Source organism: Perca fluviatilis, chromosome 13 (assembly GCF_010015445.1).
Source record: "Perca fluviatilis chromosome 13, GENO_Pfluv_1.0, whole genome shotgun sequence".
NCBI lineage: Eukaryota > Metazoa > Chordata > Actinopteri > Perciformes > Percidae > Perca > Perca fluviatilis.
In genome coordinates, this window is record NC_053124.1 from 21,042,312 (window position 1) to 21,066,420 (window position 24,109).

The 24,109-nt window shown below is 39.3% G+C and overlaps 3 protein-coding genes and 1 long non-coding RNA gene across 4 annotated transcripts; 1 reads left to right on the forward strand and 3 right to left on the reverse strand.

Moving 5' to 3' along the window:
* Positions 1-111: 111 nt before the first annotated feature.
* On the reverse strand, positions 112-6,056 carry LOC120571654 (lanosterol 14-alpha demethylase). Its single transcript, XM_039820711.1, has 10 exons — positions 5,669-6,056; positions 5,465-5,563; positions 4,791-4,967; positions 4,524-4,650; positions 3,992-4,166; positions 3,606-3,725; positions 2,755-2,950; positions 1,618-1,713; positions 1,270-1,438; positions 112-1,010 (listed from the first exon to the last, which is right to left on the reverse strand). The coding sequence occupies exons 1-10, from the start codon at positions 5,828-5,830 to the stop codon at positions 832-834; spliced, it is 1,500 nt and encodes a 499-aa protein (XP_039676645.1). The 5' UTR covers positions 5,831-6,056; the 3' UTR covers positions 112-831.
* Positions 6,057-7,025: 969 nt separating this feature from the next.
* Positions 7,026-13,918, reverse strand: krit1 (KRIT1 ankyrin repeat containing). The gene is made up of 17 exons (XM_039820712.1): positions 13,699-13,918; positions 12,582-12,751; positions 12,071-12,227; positions 11,778-11,870; positions 11,550-11,679; positions 11,227-11,470; positions 10,850-10,965; positions 10,517-10,660; positions 10,263-10,419; positions 10,045-10,152; positions 9,623-9,779; positions 9,211-9,362; positions 8,919-9,085; positions 8,682-8,769; positions 8,215-8,421; positions 7,551-7,667; positions 7,026-7,364 (listed from the first exon to the last, which is right to left on the reverse strand). Exons 2-17 carry the CDS (start codon positions 12,681-12,683, stop codon positions 7,275-7,277), a joined length of 2,229 nt encoding a protein of 742 aa, XP_039676646.1. The 5' UTR covers positions 12,684-12,751; positions 13,699-13,918; the 3' UTR covers positions 7,026-7,274.
* Positions 13,919-15,113: 1,195 nt separating this feature from the next.
* rpz2 (rapunzel 2) lies at positions 15,114-17,749 on the reverse strand. Its single transcript, XM_039821204.1, has 2 exons — positions 17,647-17,749; positions 15,114-16,404 (listed from the first exon to the last, which is right to left on the reverse strand). Exon 2 carries the CDS (start codon positions 16,349-16,351, stop codon positions 15,665-15,667), a length of 687 nt encoding a protein of 228 aa, XP_039677138.1. The 5' UTR covers positions 16,352-16,404; positions 17,647-17,749; the 3' UTR covers positions 15,114-15,664.
* Positions 17,242-19,253, forward strand: LOC120572020. The gene is made up of 2 exons (XR_005641341.1): positions 17,242-17,382; positions 17,721-19,253. It is a non-coding gene; the product is annotated as an uncharacterized LOC120572020 (long non-coding RNA).
* The last annotated feature ends 4,856 nt before the right edge of the window (positions 19,254-24,109 follow it).

Here is a 24,109-nt window from a genome sequence, read left to right on the forward strand (position 1 = left end):
CTTGACGGGCGGAACAACCAGCCAATACATTTGCTATTTGCTGGAACAGTTCTTTTTGAGAAAAAAAAAAAGAGGTATTTAAAAAGGAAGAGTGAGTTAAAAGGGTTTTGCACATACCGCGGAATACATAATTAGGCGCACTTTACGCTTCCCCTCCCATCTCTTTATGGGAAACTCCCACTTTCCCCTTCACCCTCCCATGAAGCATATGCATGACAAGGAAAAGCGCAATTTGCCACTTTCAGTCCCAGCGACAGGCAGTCTGCGCTTTTACCTCAGTGCGGCCTGTTTGTATGGTTTGTACATACCTCGCCATGCTTTTACGCGCACGTTGCAAAACAAATACGCCTGAAGTGGCCGCAAAAGCGTTAGTACATCTGGCCCATTGTATTTTGCTGTTTACACTAAAGAGAGTCAGTGCTTGGTAACTCAACGAAAGCTCCTAATTAGTTCAGGTCACCTATAGAAAAACACTTGATTCAAAGTTTAGGCGACCGCAATAAAGTTTATATCCTCAAATGTGGGGCAATGTGGATTGCAGCAATTTGCTGCCATGACCTTATTTAGTTCGTTTTACGATTATTCTTTTGGCAATTTTAAAGGAAATTGATTTGTGACAGTGTGACACCAGGGGCTCACAGCTATTTACAGTGGGTGCTGTTTTGCTGTTACTGTTTCAATGTGGGGGCTGAAACAAGCACACAAACTAAATGGTTGGACATTCAGGCAGAGCAAAGTGCGTTCATCTAAATGTAAGTCCCCGGAAGTTACAGCTTCACTTCAAACCGTCAGGATGTTGGACTGTTACTTTGTGTCCTTGCTCCATGCCTCTCACTGTTTTCTCCTCTTGTATCGGATGACTGGGTTGTGAGGGGTGTGAATCATTGTGGTGTAGTTGATTGTGGGGAAATATCCGTCCACCAGCTCAAAGTCGTACATGCGCAGTAAAGTGGACCAGATGGTTTTGATCTGGACGTAGGCAAAGTTCTCCCCGATGCAGCGGTGACGGCCTGAGGAAGTGGAAAACGGAGGTACAGTTTTGAGTTTTTTGGTGTGTAAAAAGCATCTGCACATAATTTTATTTCTAGTGTGCTCAATTTTAAATCCACAGCTAAGATTTAAAATAATAAGTAGACCGCAAACTGAAATACAAGTTGAGAAGGCACATGCATTTTAACACTTTTTGATGATTCAGATACGCAATTACCATGTTAATTATTAACGAATAAAACTAGTTTCATAAAAGTTTTAATCGCAGATTTTTCTTACCGGCTCCAAACGGCACGTAGGCAAACTTCTCCCCTGCAGCGGGGTTGTCGTTGAGGTAGCGGTCAGGGTTGAACTCCATCCTCTCGGCCCAGGTGTCCTGCAGACGCTGGTTGACAGTCGGGGAGACGCAGACCTGATGGCCCACAGGGATGGTGTATCCTGCTGCAGTCTGAAGGGAGTAAAAAAAACTCTGTGCTGAGAAATGGAGCATTAAAATAAAAAAGGGGTAACTATTTTATTGCGGAGGTCAAATATTAAAAGCAATACCAAAAGGGCTAGAAAGGAGCAACTTCTAGAATATGATTGCATGTGATTCAGGACTTGTAACCTGTAGCCAGGTGTTCTTACCTGAGGAGAACGAGCCATCCTCATCATGGTCATGATGGGCGGGCGGAGACGCAGGGTCTCCTTCAAACAGCGCTCCAACAAGCTGAGATCTTTCAGCTGAGGATGACACCAGGACAATATTAGGATTAACGTTCTTTGTTTCCTCTAAGCACTTCAAAACAGCCAAGATTAACCGTTACTTACACCAACAGTAGAAAACAATTGGAGCATATGTAAATCTCAGGAGTAGCATCTGTATAACCGGTCGCTTCCCTTTCCTCCTCATGGACTGGGTACAATGAATAAAGTCTGTTCTTATGCACAATCTGTGAGTTTTGGTGCATTTCCTTTTGGAAAATATAATCTGCATGCATGATTGCAGCGTTATTAACAATAAGGGTAACTGCAGTAGCCTGTAAACTATCTTGATTTTGATTACATTACACATTAACAGTAAATGTTTATCGCCAATAAATTACTACAGAGAAACTTCTAGTCTAGGTCACTCAGTAGAGACAATCCTATAGGAAAACGCAGAGGTGGAGACAAGCTGCAAAACTGTTTTAATTATGACTTACTTAATTTCACTGTAAATCACACAAAACCATTTTATACTGTTATAGTACCTAGTTTAATTACTGTGTAAAGTTAAAGTGTTAATGAAAAGCCAAAAGTTTGAAACAGGGATGTTAAAGGTGCTGTAGGTAGGATTGTGAAGATCCAGGACTTAGCCAAAAAATGTGAACATCAACAACTTCCCTCCCCCTTTTTTGCTGAAGCCCAAAACGGTCTCCTAAGCCCCTCCCCCACACAAGGGAGAATGAATGTGTGTGCATGAGCAGTGATTGACACTGGCCCTGATTGGTGCATCTGAACAGGGAGCGGTGGATTTTTGCAAATCGCACTACAGGCTGTAGGTGGTGCCTGATGAGCCTGATTTATTTTTTTTTAATTACATGCTTCATGTAGTTCTACTGGAACATAGGGTCAGTTCCAGCAAATATGACAGAAAGTTAGTTTTATAAGTCTTACCTACTGCACCTTTAAGCTTTTTTTAAGTTACTGTAGGATGTTTAAATTCCATTTTGGAAATATTGATCATTTTGTATGTTATTATAATTTTGGCCAATATAATCACACTGTAAAAATCAGCCTTACCTGATCAAAGTCGAGCGGCGGCAGGTCTTCTCCACATGCAGCCCTCTGCTCGGCGTAGCAGCGCTCCTGCAGAGCTCTGTCTCTGGCCAGGAAGAAACCCATCCAGGCGCTGGTGGTGGAGGACGTGTGCTGACCCGCCAGCAGGAGACCAATCAGCATCCCCGCGATCTCGTTATCGTTCAGGGCTCGTCCGTTTCTAAGGGGAAACGGAGTACTTTTTAGAACTGGTGTGTGTTTAAAGGGCCATAATCAGATTTTAAATATTTTAGCGGAAAGCCTTCTATAGACACCTATTCAGACATTTTGGTGATTTTCTCTTATGGTGATTTTCTCTTATGGTAATTTTAGCGACACTTAACACTAGGATATGCCTTTTTCCAATTCTGACAATATAAACTGTGTCCTTCCTTACATGTCTAACTGCATTGTCACAATGTAATGTGGTTTACCTGGTCCGAGAAAAAGTCTCTTAGAGTGATCCTTAGCTCAGTTACCTCTTGCTTATAGATTTAAATTAAGTATTAAATTAAGTACAATTGCTGGTCACGATGTGAGGTATATTGACTAGTATGGTTTTCTAATGAGAACCCTGTGATTTAGTGTTTTTTTTTTTTTTTTCATTTAACGATCTCAAGATCCTCTAAAATTTGAGAAAATCCTACTATTGTGTATCTTACCAAAGAGTCACCGTGTCAAAATATAAATACAATGTTATCTTTTATCTTAAAAAGTCTTTGGAGACATATGATTACAGTAGATGTCTGGATGTATCTAATGATCCTTTTAAATGTGATCCAGTAGCATGAGCTTACATTTGACATTTTTTGCCTCGGTCACCGAAGCTTTCTTACTTGTACGTGGCATCGATGAGGGTCTGCAGGATGTCGTCCAGTTTCTCTCCAGATTGTCTGCGCTTCTGAATCACTTTGAAGAAGATGTTCTTGATCTCTGTGTGAGCTCTGTCCCTTTTCCTAACAAAGAAATGCAGTTATATTATACTAGGACAGTTTATACATTGTCATATGAGGTACAGAGTCCAATCAGGGGGGACTGGTAAACTTACTTTACATCTGAAAAATCTGTTTCTATGTATGGATGTGTTTTTCATCTTTGAATTACTGTTCCAGTGTTTTTGGACTTCTCTTGTCTAGCAATATGCTAACGCTCAAGTTTTTTTTCCCAGGAATGTCTTTCTGTCTACAGATGTGTGTGTCCTGAGCTCCTCCAGCAGTCCTACCTGAAGCTGGGCAGGGGCAGCCAGCCGGGCAGGAGCCAGGCAGCGTGGCTGAATCCTCCGTCCAGGTCGGCATAGAGCTGGGCCACTCGCTCATTCAGCATGCTGCGGATCTCTTTCCCATGTAGGCAGCTGCTGGCCGTCAGGATGATCAGCTCAGACAGAGCCTCAAACAGGTCTGACAGGCAAAAAGTAAATTCAGTGAGAACCAAAAACGGCAACAATCCAGAGCAATCAGACAGATAAACAATCAGTTATCATTTTACAGATATTTTGCACCAAAAAAATAGTGATTTCTTATCATTACTCGATCATTTTTTATGGGTTATCCATTTAAGTTGTGCTGTTTTGGAGTCAATAAAAGGCTGCACAACTGTTAAGTGACTAACTTTACAAACTCCACAAAACTTTATAGTTTTGGTAAAGGTTATAGTGATAAAAACAAGCTGGAAGGAGTCTCATTAAAAGTGGATTATGTCACTTGTCAATTTTGTAATATTCATGATTTAATCAAGTTATTTGTGAAGGATCTTACTTCTCTCCCCGCTGTCTCCCCATCTCTGAAAATACTCAATGGTCTCTGCCTCGATGATTTTCACGTGTTGCTTAAAATGAGCAATGTTCAGTCCGGTCTTTAACATCTTCTTTTGTTCCAAAAAGATCTGCAAACACATTAAAGAAAGCATGTATTATAGCTGCAATGTACAGTGATTCATTTTGTAGCATTTATCAACTTTCACTGGTTTGACTCTTTCTTCCTGATTAGTTAATAAACGAGATTTCGCACTTAAGGTGGACTCACAGGGTTCGGCACATCATAGGCTACGCCTTTGCCAAACACTGGAGTGGTCAGTCTGGAGTAGACGTCCTCGGCATTCAGGTCCTCATTCTTGCTGTTGAACATCAGCGTGGCGGCTTCGCTGCCCAGCAGGTAGGTGAATGTACTCCCCACCATGGTGAAACTGAACACAGGGCCGTACTGTGGGTGGACAGCACCCACAGCAGAGACATTCATCAAATTTCTCTACATTTTTTTTCCTGTGAATTCCTGGATATCTTAAGCATTTTAGGCCTCTAAGACTATTCATATTACATTTTATTTTACTTGCTGATCATAAACCATGTAAATACAACTGGTGTAGACACTATAGTTTTGAGGCATCACAAGCATAACTAAGTTAAACAATGTGGTAAGGTCAAGTGTGTGAGAGGTAAAATAATGAGACAATAATTATTTTCTTTGCATGTGCAAACTGCAAGATAGGGCTGCAACTAACAATTATTTTCATTTCCAATTTACCTGTGTTTTTTCTATATTAGTTGATGAATCATTTGGTTTGGTTTTTGGTCATTGGTCAACAATATTTTAGTTAAATATCATAATTATTTTTGCATTTTGGATAAAAGCTCTTGAACAATTGATTTATTACCAAAAAAGTTGCAGATGAATCATTTCAGTTGTATTCTAATACTTACTTTTTCATAAGCATTTTCAAGAAATTCAATGGGGCTTTTCCCAAATGCAATGGCATGACCCAGGAAGGGGATGCTGGAGGGTATGTAAGGTGGGTATTTCTGCAAAGGGAACATAATAACAGTGGATGAAGAATACAAACTGACAAAGAATTTCAACCACCATTTATGGAGGAAAAAAAAAAAAAGTATGTTTGGCTAACTTACCAGATCACTGTCAGAGGACTGTTTGAGCAGCAGTTTAGACATATATCCCAGAGTAAGAGTGATGACAGAAGCTGCCAGCACCACGGATGTCAGGTTGTCGCTCATTTTCCCAACAGTGTCCCCGAGCAGTTTACTGCTTAATTCATACAAGTGAATAGACATTGTAGCTTCCTCCGCTGGATCTAGCCTCTCAAAACACACGCCCCACAGACCAACTAAAGCCTGGAAGAAATTCGCTCTGGAGAAGGAAGATGAACGTCCACTTACTCAAAGTTTCCACAGCTGATACATATCCAGTTCATCTGATCTAATGCTCATGTAGAGGGGACGTTGGCAGTATTTCCCCAACGTCTTTACCTGTCAATAGTCGTCCTTCCCCCGCCTGACCAACGGAGGCTTTCTATTGGCTGATGACCGCGTGTCCGTCAAGCGACCTCCGCTGTGATTGGCTACCGGTACCTGAACCGATGTCTTGCTATATGATGTCATGCAGTACGAACATGGTCTGCGTCTTTATTACATATCTATGGTCTGCGCCATCAATTGTAAGATTTTTTTAAACATGTAATATTAAAATCGCTTTACTTGGCTTTAAACGTTTTCCTTTGCCTTAAAACACGTCATTCCGTGCGATTAAAAGTGTCCACTTATTTTCGGCGTCCCAGAGAGGTATCGAAATATAACATGTAGGCTACCAAGACTGATCGTTTATTGGACCCAATTAGCCAGCATTTTGCTGTCAATTGGCGTGTATTTGAGGCTAATTAATAAGGATGTACCAGCTGTGAAACTTGTAAAATATGTTTTACACCCTGAAAAAGCTAAATGACATGGACTGAGTAAACCTGATAGATAAAGTAGGCTTTATCATTTTTTATTTTATGACATAGGCCGTTCGTTTTACTTTGATATTACGTATGTTTTTAATTAGGTATATTTTTTTAATATCCATATGAGCCTAACAACATAAGCATTATGTCCTATACTATATACGTACTACTATACACAAAATATATACACACTATTGTGTGCAATGGCATTGCTACAAGATCATTAATGTTGTATTCTATAGTATAATTTTTAGTGTTCAAATATTTGCTACTTTTAATAACATTAAAAGACAAAGTATTCAGTTTATTTCTAACATTAACCAGTTTGTTGCATCACCTAAACATTATTTTCTATTATCCTGAAGGGTTTCAGTCTAAAGCCATTAGTGATTTATATATTGTGTCAACGATCCACATCACTTCTTTGTAGAGCTTATTATTTAACTTCCCTCAGTTTAAAGCTATTTGCCTCAACGGGTAATGTTAAAATTTTGGTTTGGTTCAAAGTTTTCAACACAAACTCCCAATGTTCATCCATCAATCAGTTTATTAAAACACAACATTAAATAAACATATTTACATGCACTCAAAATATTCGACTTGTCAAAATACACAATGTGAGGTTGTAAAAGACATCGGTAAGCATAATATACAAAATGAGGCGCTTGTGGAGCGGACGACTTTGCTCTTTAGCCAGAGTTATTGCAGTCAAGGGAGAGTCAGTGAGAAGAACCTGCACTGGGATCTTTGGCAGCTGTGGTTTCTTTAAAAGGTTTTCAGCCGTAAGCATATTTGTCCGTTACACTTTTATCATTTGGTGTCATTTGTCCACTCAGCTTCATCAAAAGCTTCACAATAAGGCCAGCCTATAAGGAAATAATGAACATAAGAGAGACAGCGTTTATGTTTTAACTTCTTTTCAATGTGAACATTTGAACTTGAGCGGTCATCGTTGAGAAGGTCTTTAAAATATTCAGCATTATAAATGCACTCTCGGCTGTTTACAGTCATGATTTGAATTCTTAGTTTCTGGAACATCCTGGAGTAGTTACCTGTTTTGTGTGCACAATGAAGTTCATTTTATTGTCACCACTGTGTATCTGGAAGTACTGGTCAGCGTGTCCAAGCTGCCACATGAATGTGCTATACTCTAAGCTGATGAGAAGGACCTGGGAGTGCAGAAGTTTAACAAATTATCATACTGAGCAGCACGCACAAAAGAGAGACAAACCAAATGTTCAATTAAAAACACAAAGAAGAAAAATATTCTATATTAAATATACTGAACCAAGTTTTGGGGTTTAAATTGTTAAAGTTGAGGTCAATAGTAATTAAAAGAGATATTACACCCCACAATGAAATTTCAGTTATTAATAACTCACCCATATGTAATCTCAGCTTTCTTACAGGCTAATGTTATTACTATTAAATGTAACCCTTTCACATCCAGTTTCCCCCTTTTCTTTTTCCCCTTACGAAGCCTTTAAGTTGGAAAAATCATCTTATTCTACACAGTATGACAGTATCATGTACATTCAGTATCAGCTTATCTCAACTTTTCATTGAAGCTATATGATGTTTAAATAAAGTTCAAATGAAATAATAAGCATGTTTAAATGAAGTCAAATATTCAGTCCAGTCGGCTTGTGCTGCAGAATTGTAGGTAACATTTGGAACAGTTGGTGTTTAAAAAAATAGAATGAAAGATGGCGATACCTTGGTCTCCATATTCATGAGGTGCAGCCCCTTTGTGTTGACCCCGACGTAGACGCGGATGACTTTGTGGTTGCTGGCGCTGGCCTTGGTGTAGACCTGGCCCGTGAAGAACGCCGCTCCGTAGGTCGGGATGTCCCAGCAGTTCTGCAGGAAGAGTCGCTGCAGGTGGTGCATCTCTTTACTCACCCCCTCACTGTTGCTCAGGGCCTGTCAGAGAGGGAGAGAACAGTCTGTCAATGAAGCCTGCAGTGGGATTTCATTTAAAGAATAAAGCCCTATTTGCACAGAACTAGTGTTACCAGAGGATCTCATTTGATTTAGAATGTACAACCATGGCGGATTCGCACGGGATTAGGATCACAGACGACCTCCGCAAATATTACAAATTACTAAAGGTCCACAGGTAATACCAGTCCTGTGCGAATAGGGCTTAAGAGGAAATTGTACAGTGAAAACTTCAATCATACTTTGTATTCATGCAGTATCCTGTTGGTCCAGTGGTATGCTTTGCTTTTCACCTTGGATATCGGCACAATTGATTTCAGGTTTTCCTCACTGTTGAAAACAAAACACAGAAAAATACAACAACATACAACAACTCAAGCAGAATTCCCTTAAGCCGGACATATATACAATAAAATAAATAAAGTTTGATTTGATATCACAGACAAAAAGGTTCAGGTGTGTGTAAAACCGTGTTTTACTTGAGGAACCCTTGCTTATGCTTCTTGCTCTCATAGCTGCCATAGATGATCTGCAGGAGGAGGCTGGCCAGTGTGATCAGCTTGCTGTCTGGAGCAGGAAAAAAGCCTTTCAGGAGGCAGTGACGGGCCTCGTCGAAAAGAATGAGGATGGCCAGAGGATCCTCCACCTTGGAACAAAACGGTGAGTAACACAGTGATGACTAACACCTGACAGGTGTCGAGTAACCGAGGTCAATCACCATCCCACATTTCAATAATAAACAAGCTGCTTCTTGTACTAAAAGTGTTCTACCTTTTTCTCAACTTCAAGAGGCAGCCGGACGTCCCTGCGGAGGAAAAGCTGAGGCGTTTCCCTTTGAGGATCGAGCACCGTCAGGTCTGTCACAATCTCTGTCCAGATCCGCAGGTGCTGCAGGGGCTTGTGGTACGGCTTCAGCTGCAGGTCTGACACACAAAATGCACACCAATGTTACTGCAATCTTCTTTTCTTGCAATGATAACATACTACAAAAAAGGCTAATTGCACACATGATGTTGAGAAATTTTGCGGTTAAAGATAAAAAGATTTCTCCATATACTATTCAATCTTTTAGTATTATAGTCACTGAATCTAAAAGCAACATATAACATTTGATCAAACGTTTCTGGTATAAAAACAGTTTGACAAACTGTCTCTCTCTCATGTGTCTTATGAGTGAACTCACGGAGGTTCTCAGAGCAGATCCAGATGGTGAAGTACTGCTGGGTGTCCTGGGAAAGACGCATGCCTTCCATGATCTGCTGCACCGTTGTGTTGTTGCCGTGCTTTAGCTCCACAGAGCGATATGAGCCGTCCATACGGTAGATACGCACCTTCTCATACTGTGGAACACACAAACACACATACATACCATAAACAAAACCAAGTGAGGCAGCTAAGTTCTTTCTTATTAAAAATAAAACACATATTTAAAAAAAAAAGAAAATCTGCAGGAGACCTCGGACTAATCTTGAGAAGATAGCACCATCTAGTGACCAACTGCTATGTTTAGATATCGTAAAAGCAAACTTCAATTTCAAGCAAACTTTATTTTCATCTTCTCCTTACAAATACAGCATTTAGATTAGAGTCTGATGTGTGACTCACTGGTTTGCTGTTGGCTTGCTGCAGAAGCTTCACCGTCTCCTCCCATTCGTTCTGTTTGTTCTCCTCACACACCTGAAGAGGTGATCTCTTCTGCTGGTCTTCTATGTGCTGTCGGTGGAAAAGTAAAATCGTAAAATTGTAAAATCGTCCATTGCAGCTTTGGGAAAAAATAAGAAGACAGCCAAATGTTGAGACAACACCAACGTCACGTTTCGTACCCGGTCGATCTCGGGGTGCTGCAGCAAGAGTTGCACTATCTCTGCGTGGCCTCCTCTGGCTGCAAAGTGCAGAGGAGAGCTGAGCTGGCCATTCAGCAAGTTTGGATTACAGTTACCTTTCCCCAGTAACAGCTTGGTTGCTTCAACTTTACCGTGCCTGAATGAAACCAAACTGAACTTTACCACAACTCATCATAAACAAGACAAACCAAAATCCAAGAAAATAAAAGCTTTTGGATAAGCATCAGGCTCACCAGCAGGCGTAGTGAATGGGAGCCCAGTGGTCACTGTCCAGCTGCTTGACAGAGAAACCGCTGTCCAGAAGCTTAGACAGCAGCTCTGTGTCTCCTTCACAGGCACTGCGGTGGAGGGGGAAGTCGTCCACCCACTGGCGCTCCCTGCAGAGAATTTTGTTAATATCATTTAAACGAGGTGGAAAGAAAAAGAAGAAAGGGGTAGTCAGGAAAAGGTTGCAAGGCCATTGCCAAACCTGTGACACAAAGAAATAGACACAAAGAAGAGCAGAAGTTGACCAGAGATGACAGTAATAATTATGTGGTCCATGTACTGTAAGAATAATCCCTCACTTGTCTTCTGCCACACAGTTAGGACCATGTTGCCACTTCTCCCTGTTGGGGATCTGGATCTTGGAGTAATCGGGCGCTCCGAGCCCAAAGTACGGGTTGATGATAACTTTGTCCACCTGTAAATAAAAAGCCAGACGAGCAGGAGAGTAGGGTAGAAAGGTAGGGTAATTTAGGTCCCAGTCGAAAGAGAATTACATTTTCCAAGTTTATATTACTAACATTACTAGTAATTACTAACAAAACATTTGAAACATTACTAACAAAATCCATTTCTATCTTTTAGACAACCAATCTCCCCTGGTAAATTACATCAAATATGTCCAGTCCTCATCCATTTTCTCTAAAGTATCTTCTGGTACTAAAGAAATCGGACTCACCCGGTTGGTGTACTGCAGATCAGAGCCGTAGAGCGGGTTGAGGATGCACATGTCTGCCTTCTCCAGTGACATCATCTTGCTCTTGATCTCCAGAGCAGTGTAGCCCATGTGCAGACCCTCGTCACTCAGTTTGCCCTCACTGCTGTAGGCCGGGTTGCTCACGTTGGTCTTCACCCGCTCAACAGGTGCTGGTCTGAACAGAGCGTGGATGGCGTGAGGCACAGTGTGCTGCTCTGCTAGCCATCTATGGAGGTCAAAGAAGCAAAGTTAAAGCTCGGTTTCTCCAAAGCCTCACCTGAGAAGTTTTTTCAAATTATCCTCACTTGTCTAAAGCCAGAAGCATCTTGGAGGTGACTGAGCAGAAGTGAATGCTAGTCTCGCTGCACACCCGCATGATGTCCTGGAAGCAGTAGAAGCTCGGGCTCCCGGCAATGTACGCAGGCTTGCTGTTGTCTGTTCAGAGTGATTCATTAATATACAGTATGTTAACTATTTTTTACAATAACCGAAGCATCACTTTAGTAAGACAGATTCTTTGTTTTTTTGCTCACCTTTAACACTGACTGGCACAACAAAAAGCGAGGCCTCTTTTCCTTCATTGGCTCCATCGAGGAGGAATTTCTTCAGATGCACCACACGCTTTCCTGAAACCCCAAATGTTGTTTATCTCATTGGTTCCCAGTCTTAGAGGTCAGCTCAAAGATGTGCAGCCTGTGACAAGAGTCACAAGCCAGAAAGGTTTGCGAGCCACTGGTTTAAATGACAGTCAGCAGTGGTGATGCTGTATGCACGTCTTTGATTAAAAATATAACGAGTGTGAATGTCCCAAATGTCCCACACTCACCTATGAAGCCTTGGTTATTGGATATCGGTCTGATTGTTTCGTCAACATAATCCAATATGGATTTGGATTTGTCTCCTGCTGCTTGGATTTTTGTCGCCAGGAGGACTTTCTTTCTTTTCTTCTCCTTCCCCTCCAAAGGCACCTCAATCAGCAGGATCTTTCCAGGAACCAAAAGAAACATGGAAACTGAGTTAAATACTGGACTGGACACACTGGTTGAACACCTGTTCAGACATCACTGGCTGTTGTTGGTATTCTGTTTCATTGTATGGCTTTAGAAAAATTATTTAGTGGTAATTGTTGGTCATTAGGTCATCATTTATAATATTGGTAATTCAAGAAATGCTGCTTATTGTCCGGTCCAGCTACACACGGAAATTTTAAACTAACATTTTATATCTCTCAGAAGAAAGATTAGCTTTTTCTTTGTCCCTTTCATTTTAGATTTAATTTTTTATTTGCTTAGATGTTGAGGCCAGCAGGCGATCTACTGCCAGGACCAGCACATTACCTCATAGGCTTTGGCTCTGTACTCCTTTGAGCTCAGGCTGACTTGACTCTTTGGGCGAATGACAGCAACAAACACATCCTCGAGGCTGTCTTCGTTGCCCATACTGCTGTCTCTTTCTCAGTCCTGACAAAATGTTCTACACAAGGGCCAAATGCTGTGGAGATGCATCCCTGAAACAGAAGATCACAGGGGGAGTCAATGGTTTCACGACTTAGAGATAAGTCACATATAAGACTGCCACCCAGTTTAAGGTTAAATCTGGGCAATTCTGACAAAACAAAACTCCAAATAACTTTACTCTTTTATAATGAAATACCAGAAATGTGGTGATCCTTTGGGAATGTCTTTTTGGTGTTTTATACACTATTTAGGCTAATGTAAATAAGATGAATCATTTAGTTTGTATCTAATGTGTATCTAATTTTAAAAATCGATTTGTCTTAAGTCATATTTCAAGCAAAAATGTCACACATTCTCTAGGTCAGCTTCTCAAATGTGGGGATTATAGGCTATATTATAGACCGAAATATCTATTAATTGAGACAATAATTGATTAATCAATAATGAAAATAATTGTTAGTGGCAGGCCTAATAAGCAAAGATTGAGTGTTGGCCAAAATGTCTCATTTCCTTTTAGTCGAAACACAACTGTGTAACCAACAGTAATACTTGATATTGCAAAGTAAAGTCACCTGTGATATGGTCATGACATCCGTCACATAGAGGCTTATAGCAACTTTTACTATGCTTTATGAACGTGTTATAATAACGCATTTCGCAGGTATCTGCAATACAATACGCTACAGGCTTCAGGTTTTACTCACTCTTCAAAGACATACAAATAAATAATAACAATATAGTACCATTAATAACCCTCACCTCAGAAATCAACTTGTTGAGATCAGAGGGAGGTCACGCCCCGGAAACCAAACTCTGTTGTCTTTAAATAGTTATCACACAAAGTAAATTATATGCTATATATAAGACTACACCTGGATCAAAATATTAGTCGAAACATTTTCTCGTCTACAATAAACACGATCAACTACAGCAGCTGTAGCCGGGATGCTACACTTATCATCACCGCTTTTCCGCTCGTTGAGCGGATGAAACTTACCGAAAGCGACGTGACTTTTTCTTCAAACAGACCAAACACAGCTTTTCTCGGCTCTCGGGGAGTTTTACCATGTTGAATTTAACAGTCCGCAGCCGGGAGACTGCTCCAGATAAACGTCCAGAGCAGGTATTTTGTTGAAGTAGTTGCTAGGCCTGTGAGTTAACTTGGGGCAGGGCTGCAGAGACAAACAGAGGAATCGCGTTACGTTTCATGACAGCAGCTCCGATCAGACAACAGAGGACTCTGGCGGTGAGGGGGACTCAGTGCGGCACCATTACATACTGACACACTGCAGGTTTTTATTATTTCTTAACTATGGGATCTTCAACGTTTTTTAAGCCAAGGACCACTTAACTGAGAGAGAGACGGAGCAGGGACCCCCTACTACATATATTGTATACAATTAAGTTGCATATTAAACTGGGCCTACAACAACGTGTAGGGCAGCCTAAAACCTAAATACATACCTTTTTTAGTGCATAGAATACTTAGATATTAAAATATTAGTTGGCATGATTTTATAAATCATGTTTTAATGTTAAACATAGCATTGTAGCACAGTGAATCCTTAGAATTAACTGTATCTGTGAACGCTACCTTAGTGACTACCTTACCTATATATCAATGTGCATTTGTTTGTTTTTTACAAATAGGCTGATTTATATTTTCTAATAATATGTTGGATTCATGTTATGACATTTTAATTTTTAAAAAAGACTTTCAAATATTAACAATAATTTGGTGGGCCCCCCTGCAGTGACTCTGAGGATCCCATAGGGGCCCCGGACCCCTCTGTTGAAGATCTCTGGATCTATACTTTAAAAAAATAAAAAAAAAACTTAAAATAAGAGCTGTTTTGTATAACAGTTTTTGAAATATGTGGTATATGCAATTATTTCTATTTCATGGAATTGTTCTTCATTTGATTTCATGCGACAAATTAAATTGATTATATTTACAGGGACCAGGGTTTCCCCTGGTGTATTGCAAGCCTGGTGGCCCACCGAGCCTAGTTGCCCCCCACCAGGCCTAAGCCACTGGGATATATTTTGTGACGTAGGTCTATTTTAAGACGTTAAAACTAGTTACTGGGCGGCTCAGTTTGAAACTTAGACAGTCATATTTTCAGTCAGCTTTTAGCTCTGACTTAAAGTAGGGCCCTACGGAATCTGTGTAAAAAAAAAATTGTATTGTCAATTTCGCGATTCCGTCCATGATTCTGTTATCACAGAAACTATTGGGCTTTATAATGCTGCCATCAGTCTGATTGGCCCCAGCCATGGACGAGCCAGACCAGCTGTTAACTCCTGTTTGCAGTTTTTATGCTATGCTAAGCTAATCTGCATTTCCCAGTGGTTATACCCCTCCTTAATGGGTTGAATTTCTTTACATATTGTTAGACATAAAGACACAAATAGTTTTTATGAGTTTATTGTTTACCTGGTATCTTTCATGTAGGGTAAGGTATATTCAACAGAAGTATTGAGAGCTGTTTTTTCCAGAACGGGGTTTTTAGTGTGTTGTATGGATACAAAGTATGAATTCATGTTGAATTCAGAGCTATGCCCCTATACACAGCCTTATGACAATTTAATGATTGTTGGTGTTAGTGTGGATGAAATAAATTTCATTTATACTAAATTTTAATCGACTAATAATATGTACATTTTAATTGAAGAGATTGTATAAAACTTCAGCATACATTGGCATGTAACAAGAAGCAACTGAAACATATAGTGGTCTCTTTAAAAAAAAAAAAAGACATACAATGTCGATACAATAACTAAAATGCTGCAATAAGAATATCAGGTGCAGCTCAAGAAGTGCACAAATAAAAGCATGGCTTTGGTTTTATTTAGAAATATATATATATATAGGCCTATATTATAACCTATTTTGTCTTTTTTCATTGGTCCATAGGTGAAAGTACAGCTTGTTCCCAGACGTCCTCTCTGCTGGTCCATGTTCAGGAAGAGTTGTCTTTGCACTGACTGAGCACCTCCTGCATCTTCTGTTGGATGTCCTCAACCCTCTTGATCCACTTCTCCCGCACTTCGTCTTCGTCATCCTCTGTAACAGCTGTGTAGGCCATGAGGGCGATGAGGCCCATGTGGAACAGGTGGGTGATGTGTGAACAGCGGCGCTCCATGATCTCACGGTCGCCGTTGCAGTTGTCCAGGTACACCTTTAGCAGGGGTCTTCCAAACAGCAACTTGGTACCCATCACACCGCGGTAGTACACATCCAGGCTCATGTCACTCTTGTCTCTCTCATAAATCTTCTCAAAGGTCTTCATGTAGCGCTCTGTGTTGTCTGGATCTTTCTTCACCTGCAACACCATGTTGTTGAAGGCGGTGTATTGGTGCTTGATGTACTCCTCGTACTTGCTGTATGTTTCGTTTACCTCGTCGATGCGGATCTGCCTCAGGCATTGTTGGTTCTTTTCAGAGATGCTCTCCAGTTTGGTGTAAAGTGGCTGGAATTCCTTGTCTAGAGCGTGGCCCTCCTCAGTAATCAGGCCTTTGCGAGCCACCCCAACCAGGGACGAGACTATGCCAAAGATGGGGTCGATGGAGGAGGCAAAGGAGGACACCTTCTCTACACAGAACAGCACCTTGACTGCAGTTTTCTTGATCTTTGCTGCATCAGCCATCACTGCTGCTTTTCTTCTGCCACGTTAGGGTTCACAAAAAGTGAGTCCGGAGGCTGGAGAGATACAAAAATCACCATTTGTTCAAAATATAATTAGTATAGTTTTAAAACGGAATCTGTACTCTGCATGAGAGCTTCAGCTTCTGACCACAATCTAAAAGCTTTACCAAAAGGATTGGTCACAGAGGGTCTCAAACGTTGCTTCTTTCTGCATTACCCTAAAAATTAAACTCTTGGCGGACTCTCAGGTTGCTGTTGCTACAGCCCACATGTCACCAGCTGCTGCACATACGCCATATTGCAGAAGGTGTCATATTACAGTCTAATGTAACCGGCAACAGGTCACAATGAGGGTTCATGTTGTCTGCAGTGTTACACAGAGCTTCAATGAGCAGAGGAGGAAACTAGAATTCAAAGTAAATAATATTTTTTTATTATTATTATTTTCTTAATTATTTGATTAATTGTTTGGTCTATAAAATGTCGGAAGTAGTAAAGGGTGATGTAGATCATCACAATTCCCCAAAGCCTATGTTGACATGTTGATGTTGCTTATTTTATCTGAACAGACTAAAACCCAAAGATATTTAGTTTAATATCACAAAAGATTTAGACCAGCAAAAATTCACACTTGGAAGTGCTGGAACCAGTTGGTTTTTGGCATTTTAGCTTTAAAAAATTACTTGAGCGATTCATCTATCATATTAATAGTTGCCTATTCATTTTTTTGTCAATCGATGAATCAACTAATTGTTGCAGCTTAAGAGGAAACGTGTTGTTTTCCCTTAATGAACAACAGAATTAAGCATTTAGTTCAAATACAGCACTTAAATGCGGTATTACAGATGACGTCAGAAATCTACAAATAGTTTCTGAGACTACAAACCCAAATCAATCTCTACTGCATCTTTCTCATAGTTTTGACATTAATCATCCTTCTCATTGTTGTCCTGCAGGAAAAAGAAACCCAGGGACAACAGTGGGTGTGTCTTCTTAACATGTTACACAAGAAAGACTGGAAATAAACAAATGGTAACGTGTCTTACGATGCATATTCTTTATTCATTTAAATAACCTCCAGTGGTTATTTGGCACCTTTAACTTTAATTAAGGATGTGCTATTTTGTTTGTTTTCGAGCCCGTTTCTCTCATTTCCTGATTCCCAACCACACGCACATAAATCAACCCTCTTTCACGTTCATTTTAACAGTCCTAGCTGACTCAGCTATCAAACAGAGTTTAATCATCCTTCAGATCATAGATTAGAAAGCACTGAGGTGACAGCTGTTTACTCACCAGTGAGAAAACTGTTGGAATCACTCTGTATGCTGAAGCCGTCTGACTTTCCTTTCTACCATTTTCCTTCCTAGTTAAATGAGGACAGCCCCTTCCTGCCAAATAGGGGAGTTAACACAAGGAAGTGACTCAAGCATGCCGTGTGCTGATTGGATGAGGGAAGATCCTCCAGATGGACTGCGGCTGCAAGCTCCAACCACAGGCTGCGACACAGGCAGTGAATGACAGGGTATGTTTTTCATTGTGTTGTTTTACTCATTGGTCCCCACACCTTCCAAACCAGTATGGGTGACCAGATACCACAGAGATTATCAGTACACAGAAGTAGAAGACAATGTCACACTTTACAACCAGGAAACAGGATCACTTTTGTGTCTGAGTATCACTGATAATGCCAGACTGACACATTTAAACACGTCTTTTAGCAGTTACATTCACAGAGCACTAAGGATGTAAAGGTCAGTTCTCCCAAATTACAGAAGATTTATTTTCTCACTTATACAAGTCAAGCTGATGGATTTGGTTGCATTTGCCAAGGTTTTGAAATACAATGGAATGTTTTTTTTTTTTTGCTGTGCTCACAGCATTAAAAATTACATTTGAAAATTTCTCCGAATAGAATTTGCCTTTCATTCACATATTTGCATGGTCTTTGAAACTAAAATCTTAATAATCACAATAACCAAAATTATGTTTTATTAGGATATAAGGTGCAACTGAAGTGTGAATGTAAACAGGACATGAAATATAGCAAAACATATGTTTAAAACATTTAACAGCAACATTTCTTTCCAGAAACAATGTCACAGTTATCATATAAAAAAACAGAATAAGCTTGTGGCCCCATGGTGAATACATACATACATACAGCATTCATAGCCAGGATTTCAGAGATACTGAGACCTTTAGTTCTTATCCGCAATGCTAGAAAGTAATTATGCTGGAGAAATATTAAAAACATTTATTTTTTATTTTTTTATTATTGTTATAGTAAGGGTTACAGTACAAAGTAAACTCCACCGCAGATCATTAAAACCCATACATTTTTCCTTGATTGCTAAGACATGTACAATGTAACTGGGAACCACTTGGTCTTCATCATCACTTCTTAGCACAGCAGAAGTCTTCTCTTGAAAAGGTGTTAACACTCTTTTATTGATTTCACACATTACTCACATCCTTTTTCAAAACAGTTAACACAGATCTCATAGAAAATGTAATTGTATAGATTATCTTTGTTAAACAAAAGAAAACATGTATTCAAAGCTGATAGAAATGACTTGCATAATTATGAATCTCTGATGCATCTTTGTGAAACTCCTTTGCACAACTCTTCAATCAGTAATCAGTCTTAGGTTAAAACCTAGTATATGGCTGTTGTGGTCCAGCCAAAAAGAATGACATTACAGTATTTGTGCATTTGGGTGACATCATTTTTTGGTTCTTTGGTGAAGAAAAAATGCAGTAAAAAAAGCTGTACCATAATGAATGTTAATTTTTTTCTACTCTAGGTGCTCAGTGTAAGTCTTACATGTCAACGACAGTTCATAAACACTGAAATACTTGCATACAACAATACACTTAATAAAGAAAACTCATTTATTTAATGTCTCTTTTTTTCCTTTCTTTTTTTTTTGGCACATTCTATTACATACATGTGAAGTGCAAACAAATGGCACATGCATATAGCACAAATTAAAGTTAAACTAGTTTATATTGATAGCTGTATTTTGTTATCTATTGTGTAACTATTGATTGAAAGAATATATTAATTTGACCACACATGTCGTTTGAAGGAAATATTTGCTTTTGACACATGTTTTTAATGTTTTGTGAGTCATAGAACATTAGTAGAGCAAACACAACATTTCATTTCAGTTTAGGCCTGTGTGTTAACTGTTTTGAAAATGTAACTTCTGAATGTACAATGTGTTCAAGCAAATGAGAAAAACTGTAAACAAAGAGAATCGTTATTATTCTGTATTTTTGTGCTGCTGATAATAATAAAAACAATCAACTCTTTGTATATAAAACCTAATGAATAACCCTGCATGAATACACTGAATCACGCAGTTACTTTAAAACAGAAATATTAAAACAACGTTGATACAGTAGCCAAAATGATGCAGTAATGAAAGTGCACAAACATGGCTTTTGTGATATACGATACTGTACTATGATGAGCTGACTGATTTATTGTTGAACAGCTGATGATTTTCCACCAAACCTGCAGGACCGTCTTTCTCGTTTTTTCATGTTCTCTTGAAACTTCTTCTGGATGTCCTTCCCACACTTTTTTCCGAATATCATAATTAATAATTTATACTTTATTAATCCTGCAAGGGAAAATTACAATGTTTTTCACTCTGTTGTTATTACACACAGGCCTGAATTACACACACATGCTCAGTACCTATACATGCACTGATGGAGAGATGTCAGAGTGAGGGCGCTGCCCACGGAAAGGCACTCCAAGCAGTTGTCGGTTCGGTGCTTTGCTCAAGAGCACCTTGGCATTGCCCAGGAGGTGAACTGGCACTTCTCCAGCTACCAGTCCACCACCATACTATGGTCCGTATAGGAACTTGAACCAGCGACCCTCCCTCTGGTCCCCAACCCAACTCCTTACTGTCTGAGCTACTGCCACCCCAGCCTCTCATCCTCATCATCCTTGGTAACACCTCTGTAGGCTATGACTGTGGCAGAACAAGGTAAGTGAATTCATACAGTACATGTCATAATCAAAGGTAATTTGAAGTGCTTTACTTAATGTTGAAAGCCTTTTGTTTTTGTTTTTTGTTTTTTTTTGTTATTAATTTTTTATTAACATATAAGAAATTACATACACACACCTCCAATTTCTAACACATTTTAAAGTTCAAACCCCCTCCCCTCCACCCTCCAGCAGGTTGTTAATACAAACACAGACAGAGCATTCTTATCTCAACAAAAGATCTTTCAAATCAGATATCAACTTCTCCCATATCAAAATTGTATGCGGCTGAGCATCATTTATTCTTCCTGACGACAATTCTAGGTAAGAGATATCCAAAAACGACCGGAGCCAGTGAACCCTAGAGATATCATGAGATTTCCAACGCTGAGCTACTATCTTCTTGGCTGCAGTTAAACCTGCTAGCCAAACTTTACGAGTTTTCTCTGGAAGACCAAGACGGGAATCATCATTTAAGAGATGCACCGCAGGATCCATTGGGAACTGGACACCTGTTAAATCGGCAATAACACCAATCACCTCCCTCCACAGACCAGATACCCCTGGGCATTCCCACATAACATGCATAAATGAGCCAGTGGTTCCGTGGGGGCAGAATGAACAATACGGATCAGAGACCAGACCCATTTGGTGTCTTATTCTCGGTGTTAAATAGGCCCTATGGCAGAATTTCAAATGTATATATCTATGGTTTGGGTTTTTTGAGGCACCAGCTACATTACCCCAAATAACCTCCCAGTCTAAGTCCTGTCCCACTACTGATATATCTCTATCCCAAGCTTTCATTCCTGGTGTGGGCATATATTTCTGGGAATTTAATTTGTTATATAGGTATGACACCATCTGCTTGGAAGAGTTGTGTATCCAGCTCAAAATGGGATGGTCCTTTAACTCAGACCCCCAAGGAACCCCATAGGCTTTACAGGTTGATCTCATTCTGAAATAAAAGAATAGGGAGTGCTTATTAACATCATATTGAGACACCAGCTCCTGGAAGTCAAGAATAGCGCTTTCCCCACTAATATCCTGAAGGGTATTAATTCCTTTCTCTTTCCAATGCTTGTTAGCAAACGGTTTTCCCCCCGACAGAAGGCGACTATTATGCCATAATGGGGAAGTCTTGCACCACGTCTTTTTAAATTTTATGAATTTTTCTGCTGCTCTAAATATTTGTATCATATACGCCATGATCGGACCATAACGTAACGCACATTTCTTGGTAGATATACCTAGCAGAGCAAAATCTTTTAGCCGTATTGGTGCTATTAAGTCTTGTTCTATACTTTTCCAAGTAGAAAGCCTTTTGTAATTGAGGCATACAAAAACCTAAAGCTAAAGTTTTGAAGATGTATTACTTTGGTGCCATCTGGTGGTAGTATACAGAATTACACTGTGGCACGCTGCAATACAGGACCGTCTCCTCCTCGGCTTCTTGTACACCAAGGCACCTTACCTTAAATATTTATGTTGTGTCAACTTCACTGGAGGCTTTAACAACAAACAATAATCAAAGGAATTCATGTCAAATCACTTAACAGTATTGTTAATACAGTTACTGATAACAGGATAGTGGATAGTGTATCATTAGCATTAAGCACACATAGAAACACATTTTTATGGCTCTGCGCCGGTGACAGATGTGACCTGTGGCATTATGTTTTTATAAATTTGGCACAAACATCCACTTAGACTCAAGGATGAAATTATTAGAATTTGTTGGTCAAAGGTCAAGGTCACTGTGACCTCACAAAACACATTTTGGGCCTTAACTCCAGAATTAATAAGCTAATTATGGTATAATTACACACAAATGTCTAACAGGATCCAATGATAAAGTGATGACATTTGATATCCAAAAGGTCAAAGGTCAGTTTTAATGTGACATCATAATGTTCTGCAAAAACTTTTCACTTTTCTGGCCATTATTCAACGTTATAACTCAGGAACAGAAGGGGACACATTTGGTCGCATACTGAATTGGTGACATCTGTCTTGAAAATGTGATTGTTTAGATCTTTTGCGCTGCCGGGTTAAAAATGTGTGTGAAGTATCCATGTTTTGCCAAAAAATACACTTAATACTTTTTATTAAATTCCTTCAAAGTCTTCACTACATATGTTAAATGAGTCTGGACATACATGGATGTAAACTGCAATTTGACTGGCTGGCAGAGGCATACAACCGCAAGGCGGTATTTCTAGTTCCATTTGCTTTACTGTTTATTTTATAGAAATAAATGTGTGCATTGCTCTGGTAAAAGTAAATAAAAGCGTGATTCCTTTCCAGTGTTCACCTGGCCTGATTATTTAATAGAAACTGGAGGAATTTACATTCTGAAAACTCTGGATATACAATCTGTATTGACATATAGCTGACCAAATATTTAACTGGACAAGGACAAGTCTATCGCTGTAATATTTGGCTTCCCACATAGTGATATGAGACAAAACAAGAAAAACATCTGCAGACTTTTCCATGTGCTACATACACACACACACACACGCCAGATACACTTTCCCTGACCCCTCGGAGCTCAGGACTTAACACTGCCTCAGTCTGTAGCCTCCGAGGGATGAATTATTCTGTTGGATGCTCGTCCAAAAATATTAATTTCAAGCATATTTGTCATAATGATGTCAATCATACAGTAGAGGACCTCTGAGCTGTAATCCACTATACATTTGGCAGATAGTTTATCTGATCTGTGAGGGAGCTGCAGTCTTTCTGAACCTTTGAGACAATTTGAAATATGTACAGTCATGTCGTAAAGTTATTGATGTGTGGACTCCAGGAAGAAAAGTTGTTACTTCGGTAACAAGTAATGGGGATCCTAAATAAATAAATAAATATATAAATAGTGTGACAGCTGCTTCTTGCACCACATGGTGAGGTAACTTTATTTTTGTCATCCATCAAACTGCTTATAAAAACTTATGATTTAATTATTTAATACCATAATTGTAAGTTAATGAAATACTTTTCTTTAGAGTGCAACCAATGTTTGTTACAATAATACAATAACAACAATAATAATACAAATGCAGGAACCATTCAAAACCACAGACTACTGTCCAACAACTTAATGATTTTTAGTAGTTTTTGCAGTTGTATCTTCATGTTAGGTTATTAGATTAGGTTTTGTAAACACCTGGTTCAAGTCAAACAGTTCCAGATGCTTACCAGATATTAACATTAAACCTCATTTTATGAATAAAGCCTTTTTGTGTTATATGCTTTTTTTGCTTTTTTTATAACCAACCCAATTGAATATGTATGTGAACTTTGAAACTTACTAATATAACATAATTATAGAAAACTATATACTCCTCCTCCTTTGTTTGGTATTTTATATTCTTAGTGCTGAATGTTTCTGTAATTTTGTCTGTTTTTCTTCATATAATTCAATAAAAACTATGGGCAATTGTAGTGAGCCAAACAAAAACTCAAATACTGCTACATTTCTTTTAGTAATTTATTCTTAACATAACCTTTTTTATAAAAAAAGATTTGTGTAGACCTTACTATTCTCATATCTAAGTCAAAACTATACGAGGTCTCTCTTTTGAAATTCTTACTTTTGTATTGATACACATCTTATCAATATGGGGCCTATTTTTGGGCTTTCACTAACTAACTGATAAGAAACACTGTGGGGAAACATACACCTGTAGTTGATGCACATATACAAGCCCTTAATGATGTTGTAGCTAAAACGAATTATACGAGTTA

Bases quoted from the DNA above. Each gene is read 5' to 3' on its own strand.
- krit1 (XM_039820712.1), bottom strand. From the start codon at position 12,683: ATGGGCAACGAAGACAGCCTCGAGGATGTGTTTGTTGCTGTCATTCGC. The intron at 10,153-10,262 runs GTACGAAACGTG...TTCCACCGACAG, and splicing joins AGCACCCCGAGATCGACCGG to CACATAGAAGACCAGCAGAA. The intron at 7,365-7,550 runs GTAACTACTCCA...ATTTCCTTATAG, and splicing joins TCATTGTGCACACAAAACAG to GCTGGCCTTATTGTGAAGCT.
- rpz2 (XM_039821204.1), bottom strand. From the start codon at position 16,351: ATGGCTGATGCAGCAAAGATCAAGAAAACTGCAGTCAAGGTGCTGTTC.
- LOC120571654 (XM_039820711.1), bottom strand. From the start codon at position 5,830: ATGTCTATTCACTTGTATGAATTAAGCAGTAAACTGCTCGGGGACACT. The intron at 5,564-5,668 runs GTAAGTTAGCCA...TTCCCTTTGCAG, and splicing joins AGTCCTCTGACAGTGATCTG to AAATACCCACCTTACATACC. The intron at 2,951-3,605 runs GTAAGAAAGCTT...GTTTCCCCTTAG, and splicing joins CTCATCGATGCCACGTACAA to AAACGGACGAGCCCTGAACG.